At 41.2% G+C, this 12,417-nt stretch overlaps 1 protein-coding gene across 2 annotated transcripts in view; it reads right to left on the reverse strand.

Moving 5' to 3' along the window:
• gab2 (GRB2-associated binding protein 2) overlaps positions 1-11,662 on the reverse strand; it is a 60,285-nt gene extending 48,623 nt beyond the window's left edge. Inside the window, exon 1 of one of the 2 annotated variants that reach the window (XM_031297526.2) lies at positions 11,218-11,662. In XM_031297526.2, the coding sequence (XP_031153386.1) occupies positions 11,218-11,289 (72 nt within the window). In that variant the 5' untranslated portion in view covers positions 11,290-11,662. The remainder of the gene's footprint in view (positions 1-11,217) is intronic. The other variant, XM_031297525.2, reaches the window with a different exon arrangement.
• Between the last annotated feature and the right edge of the window lie 755 nt (positions 11,663-12,417).

Here is a 12,417-nt window from a genome sequence, read left to right on the forward strand (position 1 = left end):
AAGAGAGAAAACCATGCACTTAACCTTTTCATGGGCAATTTATATTCATAGTTAGACTGATATCGAGATAGATCATTATGGAATTGTCAAGCAATATATTGATTATCGCAGAATTGAAGTGATATTATCGGTATTGTGAGCCATGTATTGTGTATGGTATCGTATTGTGAGGTAGAGGTACCCAATGATTTGCCGAATTGATTTGATTCTGATTCACAAGTTTCTGATTCGATTACATTTTCGATTCAATTCAATATCAAGTAGGTTAGGAAAAATGTCAGCTACAATCCCAATTTTGCTTGGATATAAAAGAGATTATACAAACAAGAAGCAAACCTCAGATATTTTTTAATAATGCACCAGGTTAATGTTTACATTAAAGGAGAAATCCGGCACAAAATGAACTTAGGGGTTAATAACACATGGGTACCGAGTCGACCGTTCTCTGGGATATGTTTTCATTCTAATCGAATGTGACCAGTTTTAGCGTAAACCGCTAATTAGCTTATAACGCTAGTCGTCGGGGCACGCAAAAGTAAAAAGAAATCACTATTTCTATACCACTAACAAGGTTCAAAACAGCACCACACTTCCAAGGTAGAATAATGAGGGTCCCTACATGTAAACGGAAGCATTGAGAACTTTGTAAGTGTACAGACAGTTTATTAAAAAGATAGTTTATAAAGACTGTAGCGTTCACTATACAGGCAGGCGCCATCTTGGGAAAAAAGTCACGATCAGTCAAACAACGAACGCCGTGCTTGACCTATGTTACTGGTTGCACAGCGTTTGTCTTTTTACTTTTGCGTGCCCCGATGACTAGCGTTATGAGCTAATTAGCGGTTTGCGCTAAAACTGGTCACATTCGATTAGCATGAAATCATATCCAAGAGAACAGTTGACTTGGTACCCACGTACCCCTAGGTTAAATTTGGCGCCGGATTTGTCCTTTAAGAATTGACCCCGCAAACGAATGAAATGTTTGAACGACAAAATGGCCAAATGAACCAAATTACAGAGGAAATATTTAGCTGAGCTAATCATGACTGAAACAGTCAAATTGATGTGTTAAAAGGATTATTGGAGGAATGCTTTAATGAGATTAAATCAGATTACAACATCCAGACTACCTCCTGTCCAACACCTCTACTGTACATATTATGTGATGCCCACCAGTGGGTGCATTAAGTCACCTAAAAACCTTGGACACACAGGTCAGTGATCTGGATCACTGTCTCTGCTAAACTTAGATGAAATTGTCTTATGTTGTCTCACTGTGTTCCAGTGAAGTATGTATTTGTGCACAGGCTACATTACTCATGTTTTTTTCTTATCTGAGCCTTAGTTGTAGGAAATTTCAGTTCCTAAGAAAGAACTGCAATGACTCATCACTGTCTGGATATTCGAAGAAAGAATAATCTCTAATCTAAACTATGTCGATACTAGATGTACACAGAATTTAAGCATTTAAAGGAGCCAACCGATCCTAAATATATTCTTATTACAGAGATGCAATTCAATTTCATCATCTTGGCTATAATTCGTAAAAACTTTTTTTTTCATTGTATCAATGTTTCCTAAATCAAAAATATTTATCTCTGCTATACAGAGAAACATGTGCATGCATGTAGCCGTTTTCATTTTGACAAATATAACCACCTATATCACAACCTCAGCCCTAAGGCACTTTGCTTACACATTTTCAACTCCTACAAACTATTGCAGCAAGGCAAGTGTTTCACATGAAACAGAAAAACAACAGATCATATCAACCTAATGTTAGCATATTTACAGCCATTAGTGATACATTCCTATTTCACAACGCAACGGCCTACACAGGTCATACAGTATCCTTGGCTGGTTCATACAAAGCTCAAAATTACTGTCAACTCCCGCTTCCCTTAGGAACAAAGTGTCTGAGGAGTTATGAGCAAGTTCAAATAGTAAGACCATTTTTAAAAGTGCAAGACACATTTTCAGGGGATGCAGACTATCATAATCTTTTGGCTGATGCCAATGCCATTTAATTGCAATTCTACTGTGAGCGTCGGGTTTTGAGGAGTTTACCTTCATCACCTTTTAATCATCTGGTCAAACATCTTCGGTCTTTGCAGCAGGTGTGTCCCCAAGAGCTTCCCTGGGTTGTTCTAACTGTCGCACTAAAATCTCAAGAATTGTACCGTAGGCATATATATTTCACAGCTGTTGCATAGTGTTAAAATAGATGATTTCTTCAGGAAATTACTCCATATAGTCTTGTTCCTTTAAGTGGCACCTTTAGGGGCTCATCACTAGGGTTGGGTATCGTTTGGATTTTTACGATTTCGATGCCAAACCAGTACTTTTAAAAACGATTCCGATTCCTAAACCGATTCTTGAAAAACTGAAAAATTACATCAAAGATCTGATATGTTTACTAGCGATCACGTGCAGTGAATGGTTAATATGCTTTCATGTCCGTTTTGGTGAGCCCAGAGGGAAAATATGGCATTTTAAAAGTAGCCTACATTTACGGTAGCTAGCTACCGGTAGACTAGAGAGAAAGTGTGATATTTTTACGTCCGTTTCGGAGCGACAGAGGGAAAATATTTCAGTCGACACATTAAGTGAAACCGAAATGAGGAACCAAATTTTACATTCTAATTCGGTCCGATTCCTACCAGTTGCGTAGGAACTGGTTCCATAGTCCATAGTTCCATAGTGGTTTCGGTACCCAACCCTACTCATCACAACCCCAATGTGGAATAGACTTCAAAAATATAGTACACCATTTTCGACAAAACAAGACCATTTTCCGGTTTATTCAAAGTTCTACTTCACAAACAACACTGACGTGTTGCCAGGAAGAAAATAGCTGGGGTGGCTATTTTGTTCCTGGCAACATGTCAGTGGTTGGTAAGGTTCTACCTGCTGTAACAAATTTATAAATATCACTATCTACCTATATGCTGTGTGGAGGAAATAACACATTCAGATTTCTATTTCAAGATATTTCACATTCGCAAGAATGTCATGGTTATGTAAATTGCATTTGCAAAGGGTTGTAGTGTGGAGGTAATCCGAATAGTTGCATTCACTAATTAAAAGTATGTTGATCTTAAGGTTTTCTGTCCCTCACCATCTACCGTGGTGCATCTAAGCTCAAGCTACTCAAACAGGGGCCGTCAGAAAGGCGTGGTGGGAGCGTAAAGCAGGGCGCCGGTCAAAAAAAGCGTCAAGTCTCAACCTACGTCAACCTACGTCAACCGCCCCTGTGTAAATAAATGCTAAGAGAACAATAAATGGCTGTCAGCACATATTACAACGCCAAAGCAAGTATCTCACACTGAAACCTCAAATGTCAGCACTGGTATTCATATTTCTGAACACAAATGAAAACAGGTTTTGCTTTTACTAATGATACTTAAATGACTTTTTGTGCCATTCTCACCTTGGTGTCTTTGTATGCTGTTGAATGAGAGGCCATAAGGCATTTCTACCGACTGACATCACTACTGCAAAGTCCATTTGCTTCAGAAGGCCGATCTAATGACAGTCATGTGACATGTACTGTAAGCTACCAGTACATGTAAGAGCTGGTAGCACGGTTCCTGTATATGACTTTGTGTTTGGACCTAATCAACAGTGCAGAAATTAGATTTCACTTTAAGGAGAAAGAACAGACAGTGGAACAACCTAACGGTACTACAGTACACTTAGTAGGTGTGTTTGGCTCCTGATAAAGTAGCCACACACAGACACATTTGGGAGGACATTAAAACAAACTATATTCTGTATCTGTGATCAGTGGCCATTTCATTCTATGTGATAGTCTAATCTAATTGCGATTTTCCTGCCAGATATTGCGATTACGATTTTAGTTTTAGCTACATATTGCACCTTTCTACGATCATGTTAAATAAAGTAATAAGAAATCAATGAAAGATCCGCTGAAAATAGGACATTTCTGTAAACAATCTGTGATAAGTAGCATTACCATTGCAGCATTTATCTAATGAAAAAACCTGAAAAAAAGAGGAATAAAAAATGTTAAATCAAATGTTATACCAAACATTCAACTAAATAATTCCCATTCGATTAATCGCGGTCTTCACAATTAGCTAATCGTATTCTTTCACATCGCGATTTCAATTTGAAAATGATTAATCGTTCAGCCCTAGTCAGAATTCTATCAAACTGCATCTTGTAGATGCCAAATTGACTATTTGTTTCTGGTATCAACGGTGAAATGCTCTCCTGAGCTGTAATCGTTTATGATCTCTGTATCAGCAGAGGGGTCTGAAATAAAAATGGATTAATCCCAAAAGTTGTTTTGGTCAGCTGTTAAAAAAATAAATCACCCCCGTGATAGTGTTCTTTCTGAGATTTGAGCAGATAAGTAAAACCATTCTCACTGCTGGTCCAAATCACAAGAGAAAAATCAATGCGATCTAATTACCTTCAGAATGGCACTATTTTAAGATCAGCTGATAGAGTCTTGATAGATGGAAATGCATTTATATACTCACACCAATTTAATTTCTTTCCCTGCCAGTGGACCTCTGTCACAACACTTCCTGTAGGTACCATCCAAAGGAAGTCTGGCATCTGCTAGTGGTGCAATAATTAAGTTTGGGACAGAAAACACACAGGCTAAACTGTGTTCATGGCAAAGGACAGGATATTATGACATAGGTTCAAACAAGGCTACCCTGGGATTTCCACAATGAATGTGGAAGAATGGAGGTCAAAAAGTTGAGAAAGTATAATTCTGTGACAAACAATTGTGACTTTTATGCATTAATTTCTTATGAATGTCAATTAAGACGGTCAATGTACTGCTGAAAAGATTACTAAGTTGATCTACAGCAAAAACAACAATTTTGATAAGAGATTAATAGTTAAGATTTCAAAATGACATCATGACTTCGCGTAAACATACACGCCAAGTGGCGTGTTATCTGTACGCATTTTGAGCTATCCGTGTGTACTGTGTGTCTATGCTGTATACTGCGGACGGGAGTCTGCAACGTCACATCATGACTTCCCATAAACATACATACCACTTTCTAAAGCCAAGTGGTGTGTTATCGTGTGAACATACACGCCACTTTCGCATTTTGAGCGCCGTATACAGCGGACAGGTTGGGTTTAGTAAAAGAAGAACGGGGTTGGGTTTAGGAAAAGAAGAAAGCGGCAGTTTAGTTTAGGAAACGTGACACGCCGGACACGATCCCCAGTGTCCTGGGTGAAAGTCCTGTGTTTGACCCGTCCTCCACCCAGACCAACCTCCCTACACGGATTTTCGCCCTTTCATACTACTCGCTACGGCGTAAATTCACATGCAATCGCAAGGTAATGTAAGTCAATAGAGGCCAAACAGTGTTGATAAACACACTAAAAAGCGAGTATGCGTCTTGATAACACGCCAAAATGGCATAAAAATTGGCATGTCATACATATGCCACTTCTTGAGCTCAGTCTGAAGATTTAGAAAGACTTCCAAACATTCCCTGTTTCCTGCTTCTTAAATGTGAGAATATGCTGCTTTTTCGGGTTTTGGACTTTTGGTTGCACAAAACAAGCAGTTTGAGGTCACTTTGGACTCTGGGATTTTCTGATACGCACTATACTAAGTAGGGCTGCAACTAACGATTATATTCATTGTCTATTTATCTGTTGATTATTTTCTTGATTAATGGATTAGTTGTTGGGTTTCTAAAATGTCAGAAAATGGTGAAAAATGTGGGTCAGTGTTTCCCAAAAAGTCCAAGATGACATCCTCAAATGTCTCGTTTTGTCCACAACTCAAAGATATTCAGTTTACTGTCACAGAGGAGAGAAGAAACTAGAAAATATTCACATTTAAGATGCTGCAATCAGAGAAGTTTTTCATAAAAAATGACTCAAACCGATTAATCGATTATCAAAAGTTTATAGCAATTAATTTAATAGTTGACAACTAATCGATTAATTGATTAATCTTTGCAGCTCTAATACTAAAGAATAAGCGATTAATCAGACTAAAAGAAATTGTTAACCTCAGTAAGGCAATTTGCTGCTTAAATAAAAATAATCAACCGATATGATAACGGGATCCTTGTGATTGACATAAGCAACCTACCATCATTTACATTGGTGGAAGGTTGCTTATGTCAATCACAAGGATCCTGTTAGGCGAACATATCCAACAATGATAAACTAATCTGACTTTTGATACTGCAGCCACATTAAGCCACCCCAGTGTTGTAGCTTGTGGGGAAAGGCCCATTTGAGGGCCCACATATAAAGTGGAACAAGGACAATGTCTGTGTGAGCGCTGGGTGTCTGTCAAAGCAGGAACTGGGAGGCGTTCTCCGCTGACCTCTGAGGGCAAGGACTTCCCAAAGCCCCTCTGCAAAACAACAGCAGACCCAGCAGCTGACAGTGGGACACAGGCGGCTGCTGCTAGCCTATGCCTGCATGAACACTCACCGTCCGTCCGTCCGCCTCTCTTCCTCTCTCTTGGATGTTCCATCTCCAAGAGCGAGACGGTAAAGCCCTTAGAAAGTGGCAGCGGGAGAAAGCCGATATGATCTGTCTGGAATGTGGCAATGCTTTACTGTATGTGAACAGACATGTTTTGTGATGTCAGATACAACAACGGGCACATGGGAGGGTTTAGCCAACAGCAGCCTGATCCCGACCTGAGAACAGGAGTTAAAACTGTTTACACTATGACAAGTATGATTCATATTGTGCAGGCAAAGTACAATTCATAAGTTCATGACTCATTGCGAGGACATATTATTATGCATATGTCAACATTGGACGTCACAAAGAGGTAAGACTAGATTTTCTTTTCCATCTTCCCTTTGTTAACTTCAAGTAAAGGAAGAAGCAGCAGCTACAGAAAAGAGATTAGAGCTGCAAAGATTAATCAATTAAATCGATCAGTTGTCAACTATTAAATTAAACGCCAACTATTTTGATAATCAATTAATCGGGTTGAGTTTTAATGAAAATAAAATTAGAATTTTCCGATTCCTTTCTTAAATATGTTCTAGTTTCTTCTCTCCTCTGTGACAGTAAACTGAATATCTTTGAGATGTGGACAAACAAGACATTTGAGGACGTCATCTTGGGCTTTGGGAAATACTGATCGACTCTTTATTAAAAGGTCCCATGGCATGAAAATTTCACTTTATGAGTTTTTTTAACATTAATATAAGTTCCCCCAGCCTGCCTCTGGTCCCCCAGTGGCTAGAAATGGTGATAGGTGTAAACCGAGCCCTGGGTATCCTGCTCTGCCTTTGAGAAAATGAAAGCTCAGATGGGCCAATCAGGAATCTTCCTCCTTATGAGGTCATAAGGGAAAATGTTACCTCCCCTTTTTCTGCTTTGCCCACACAGAGAATTTGGCCCACCCATGAGAAAGAGAGAGACATCATGGCTTGCAAACAAGCAAAATGGCAGTTGGTCAAGGCCACACCCCCACCCTCCACCTTCCCCCCCCTCTCGCCTCCTCAATAGCATTTAAAGCTACAGACACAGAAATGGCACATACTAAAGCCTGGTTCACACGGCAGGATAATTAGGCCGATTTTAGCCCCCATTCACCCCTTCCGACAATCTTAAGGATGCTCCGATTATCGTAAAATAATCTGATCAGATATTCCTGCCGTGTGTGGTGTGTTAAGACTGCTCTCGTCTGCTCGGAAGGACGTCGTGACCGCTCCGATCTCAAATCGGGGATATCCAACATGTTGGATTTATTTGGCCCGATTTCTCCCCGTGTGTGGTGTCCCCCGGGGACAAACGAGCACACAGCCTGTGGACTGTGGCGTGTAGCCAATCAGAAAGCGAGGTGACGAGGCGGCGAGGAAAGCACCGGGAAACAAAATTAAAACAGCCGGCGGCATGGCGCACCAGAAAGTCCGGTGGACGTCGGAGATAAGTATAGCAAGTATAGTCCATGCTCGCGTTGTCTCCACTTCTTTGACCATCGCCTTTTCTTTTGTTAACGTTTTTTTTCCGGTTAAAAACAAACTACAAATTATTGCCACTGCATCCTCTTTGTCCGCCATGATTGTTTACTCTGAAGTCAAGTTTGATCTCGAGGGATTTTGCGAGATTTCCCGTCTGACCTGGGAATGCTCGGGAGTCAAATCGGTTCGTGTGTGATGTGTTGATTTTGCCGTGTGCTGCGCACCACACACTGTACGACCAAAACTGTTAGACCTGTGATTTTTTATCGCCATGTGTGGAGTCTCTCAGGATTGGAAAATCTGCCGACAATTTTAAAATCGTCCCGTGTGAACCAGGCTTAAGGAAAGCTCATTGTGGGACTGGCTCTAGTGGCTGTAATTCTGCACCAAGGCTGAATTTCAGGAAAGGGACTTCAGATACAGTATTATGGGACCACTAAGGTCTATATAAAAGAGACTTCAGATACAGTATTAGGGGACCACTAAGGCCTATATAAAAGAGACTTCAGATACAGTATTAGGGGACCACTAAGGTCTATATAAAAGAGACTTCAGATACTGTATTAGTGGACCACTAAGGTCTATATAAAAGAGACTTCAGATACTGTATTAGGGGACCACTAAGGTCTATATAAAAGAGACTTCAGATACTGTATTAGGGGACCACTAAGGTCTATATAAAAGAGACTTCAGATACTGTATTAGTGGACCACTAAGGTCTATATAAAAGAGACTTCAGATACTGTATTAGGGGACCACTAAGGCCTATATAAAAGCATCCAAAAAGCAGCATGTCATAGGACCTTTAAACCATTTTTTGTCATTCCATAGACCAAACAACTAACCGAGAAAATAATCGGCAGATTAATCGACTATGAAAATAACCGTTAGTTGCAGCCCTATATACTGTAAAAGATTGTTTGGGGGTTAAGGTAGCAGACATGATGAAGCATATTGTCTCAAAGAAACCTCAACAGAACTCTGCAAGAGGTCACTGGGTAAAGTGCTGGATTAGTCAGTTGTTTTCATGTTCCTTCTGCTTATTCTGGACATCGTTCAACAAAAGCAGCCAGGCCACTCCCACCTCCCCCTTCTAACACCGCCCACCTCTGGAGCCTCGATCAGCCCACCGAGAAGATTTTAAAACTCCAAACCAAGTGATTCCTTCAGCAGCGCTGAGACATCTCAGCGCGACTGTTTTCCTTGTGGAGATGCAGCGCTTGTGATAAGTAACTACACATGCTGTCACATGTTTGAAGAGGGGGGGGGGGACACAGAATGTGTATACTCATCATGTGTTTGTGAGCTGTTGTAGAAAGAGTGAGTCACTGCCAAGAGTTAATTGGCCATTGTCAACAATTAGCAAACATTTAACCGGGACTAGTCGTCCTTGTTACTGAGCATAAACATGTTTTCTCCTGTCTCTAATCCCCCGGTTGCATCCAAGGCTTCAACCGCCACAAGTGTTTTTGCTCCCTGACTTTGCATATAATTTGTATGCCAGACCTGCGTGGTGGTAGTACCTGTTTTTAATCTCTCTGTCCTAACCCTGCACTGGATTCTACACTGCCTTTAACATGCATTAGCTGCGTGCCACATTTTTTATTTTTTTTTTAGGAACCATCTGTGGAAGGTCACACATTTTTGGATTACAACTAACTACTGATTAACAAACACAGGCCTAATCTGGTTTAGGGAGGACTTTGTTGTACAAAGGGGTGGAAAAGACAGGGAAAAGTGTTGTTGCATTGCTGCAATTAATCTCTTTAAAAAAGAGGCACGACAGCACCAACTGTTGCGTTCAACGCATCAGTTACAGTTCGCAAACAAATACATTCCTTAACACCTCCACAGCTCATTCCAATATAATGGCCGATCAAAACTTGCCACCAGGTTTCTTGAGAAACACAACACACCTTCAGGCTGGAATGTCTGCGGGTATGTGAAAGTAGTATCTGAAAATATCCCTCTGCATAAGGACGTCAACTATGTCAGATGACAGCAATACTGGTGAGTAAATGGCCCCGATTGTCCGCAGCCTGACTTTAAGTGGAAGGAATTTCAGATGGACAGATTATCGCATTCACAAGTCTGCCTGCTCTGGACACTCCATCTCATGACACTTTTTTCCTGACTGAAACTGTGTGTGTGTGTGTGTGTGTGTGTGTGTGTGTGTGGTTGTTTATAGGTTATTGCTCAGGGTGAGAGGCAGGGTGAGAGAGGCTGAGAGGCTGTTCCCTGCTCTCTTGCCTGAGGAAGGCCATCATTTTAAACTCCATTATGCTTTTTCTTTCTCCTTGTTTATACAGTTACTGCTGTGAACCGAGCGAGTTTTTTCCTCTGTCCCGTTGCAGCTGCTGTTCCATACGGACCATGGTGGTCTCTGTGTAAACATCAGCCAGCTTTAAGTGGAAGACAATGAGGAAATGACAGGACAATGGGGGGGGGCTACATTTGAAGACATTCAAGGATGGATTTCCAGATGAAACAGAAAGATGACATCATGGCAAAGTCAGCTCGTAGAAACACGGCGAGGCCTGGTAATGCAACACCATACATAAACAGTGGACAGCTGTATTTATAGGAGATTGTCTCATGGTTCTATCTGCCTCCATAAATCCTATTATCTGATTTGTAGCCATTCCCCTTTTGCCCAGCAACCAGCAAGAGACTAGCAGCTTTGGCTTATTAAGTCTTAACATGGCACTCAAGTGCTGTGCAGTTATAACTATTGTTGTGACATTAGTGGAGATGAAAACTGGTGACATCAATGCTTGATTAGACATGACTTCATCATGATCGGATAAAGCCAAATGGCTGTGTGTGTGTGTGTGTGTGTCTGAGAGCTATTTAGTCAAAATTATAGACAGCTGTCGGGTGTTACACAGGCTTACATCCATGTTGTCCCACACTGGGTGGCTATATGGAAAACCTTGCAACTACTTTTTTTAATTTTTTTTTTTTATATAGGCTACATTTCTAGATTCTAATGGATTGAGACTGTATTTCAGAATCAATAATAACACATGATGCCTCCTGTAAGGTCATTAAAAAAGAGATGAGGGGTCCAGATGGATGGGGGGGGGGGGTATGCACCTGCTACAGCTGTACTTCAAAAATCTTTGAGTTTGACACCACTCACTGCGTGCACAGGAACGAAAGACAAAGGATAACAATTTTGACAGAAAGAAACTCGCAGACTCGGTTCCTCCTGTCCCCTCAAACACATCATATACACAAGAGAAACTGAGCGAAAGTGGAATCCACTTACATATCTTCTCAGTTTCTTCTCCGGTGGTGACTTCCTGAGCCAGCCTTGGAAGATGATTTCACCGCCGCTCATGTTTGTGTCAGTTTCTGCTGCGTCTTTCTTGTCTCCAACCGCCGTCTGTCACTAGTACATGACTGAAGGTTCCTGAAGGCTCGCCTGTTTCAAAGTGCTGTCGGCGTGTGGCTCTCCCTGGTGCAGTCTGCTCCCCCCATTTGTTCAAATCAAAGTAGAGCTGCTCGGGTCAGGGGATGTTGCCAGTCGCTCCTGGTGGTGCTGTGCGCAACAACCAGCGCGCAAAAAAACCATCCAGTTAGGGGAGAAGGAAAACAAGAGGTGCAACTCGGTTGTTGGGGAATTACGCTACGCACGGCACAGCTGACGAGGAGCCGCGGGGAAAGTGAACAGATGCACGGTGAGGAAGTACTGTAGTGTCTGCAGTTTGTTTTCCTAACTCATACCACGCCCACCGAGCAGAGAGAGAGAGAGAGAGAGAGAGAGAGAGAGAGAGAGAGAGAGAGAGAGAGAGAGAGAGAGAGAGAGAGAGAGAGAGAGAGAGAGAGAGAGAGAGAGAGAGAGAGATGGGCTGGCAGCTGGGATGAACAGGAATGGACAACTCGCCACAAAGTAGCTCCAAGATCCCTAAACGAGTTGAAATATTGGGGGAACCGATCGATTTGTAACATATTATTTATCTACGTTCACACAAAACAGATGTTACAGTATTTCTATTTTATTTCGAACACGGAAACGCGTCTGATTTCACATTATTACATCCAACGTGTGTTGTATACCAAAAGTATCAATCACAGCTAAACGATGGAGACTTCTTTAAACATATAGCCTGTGCTTTGGAGGGAAAAAAGGGTCAAATTAGGAGTCAATACTGATGTTTGTGACATAAAAAAGATTGGTATTTTCTCAGTTGAATGGAATGGGGGAAAAGCACCATCTTGTGGAAAATTGGAATACTGTCAGTTGTTGTGAAAAGCAACATTGATTTGAAATGGAAGTTGGTACAGGTGCAATATATATGATTTAATGGAACTAAACACTTCACTGAGAAGTGGATGAATGAAACTCCTTATCATACTTAGTTGTAGAAAAGTGATGCACAACTGATGAGATTAAAATTCAATTCAATTGGGACAGTCATCTCACATACCAGTGCTTATTTTCATATTGCAGGTGCAGAGACATTAT

Source organism: Sander lucioperca, chromosome 5 (assembly GCF_008315115.2).
Source record: "Sander lucioperca isolate FBNREF2018 chromosome 5, SLUC_FBN_1.2, whole genome shotgun sequence".
Taxonomy (NCBI): Eukaryota; Metazoa; Chordata; class Actinopteri; order Perciformes; family Percidae; genus Sander; species Sander lucioperca.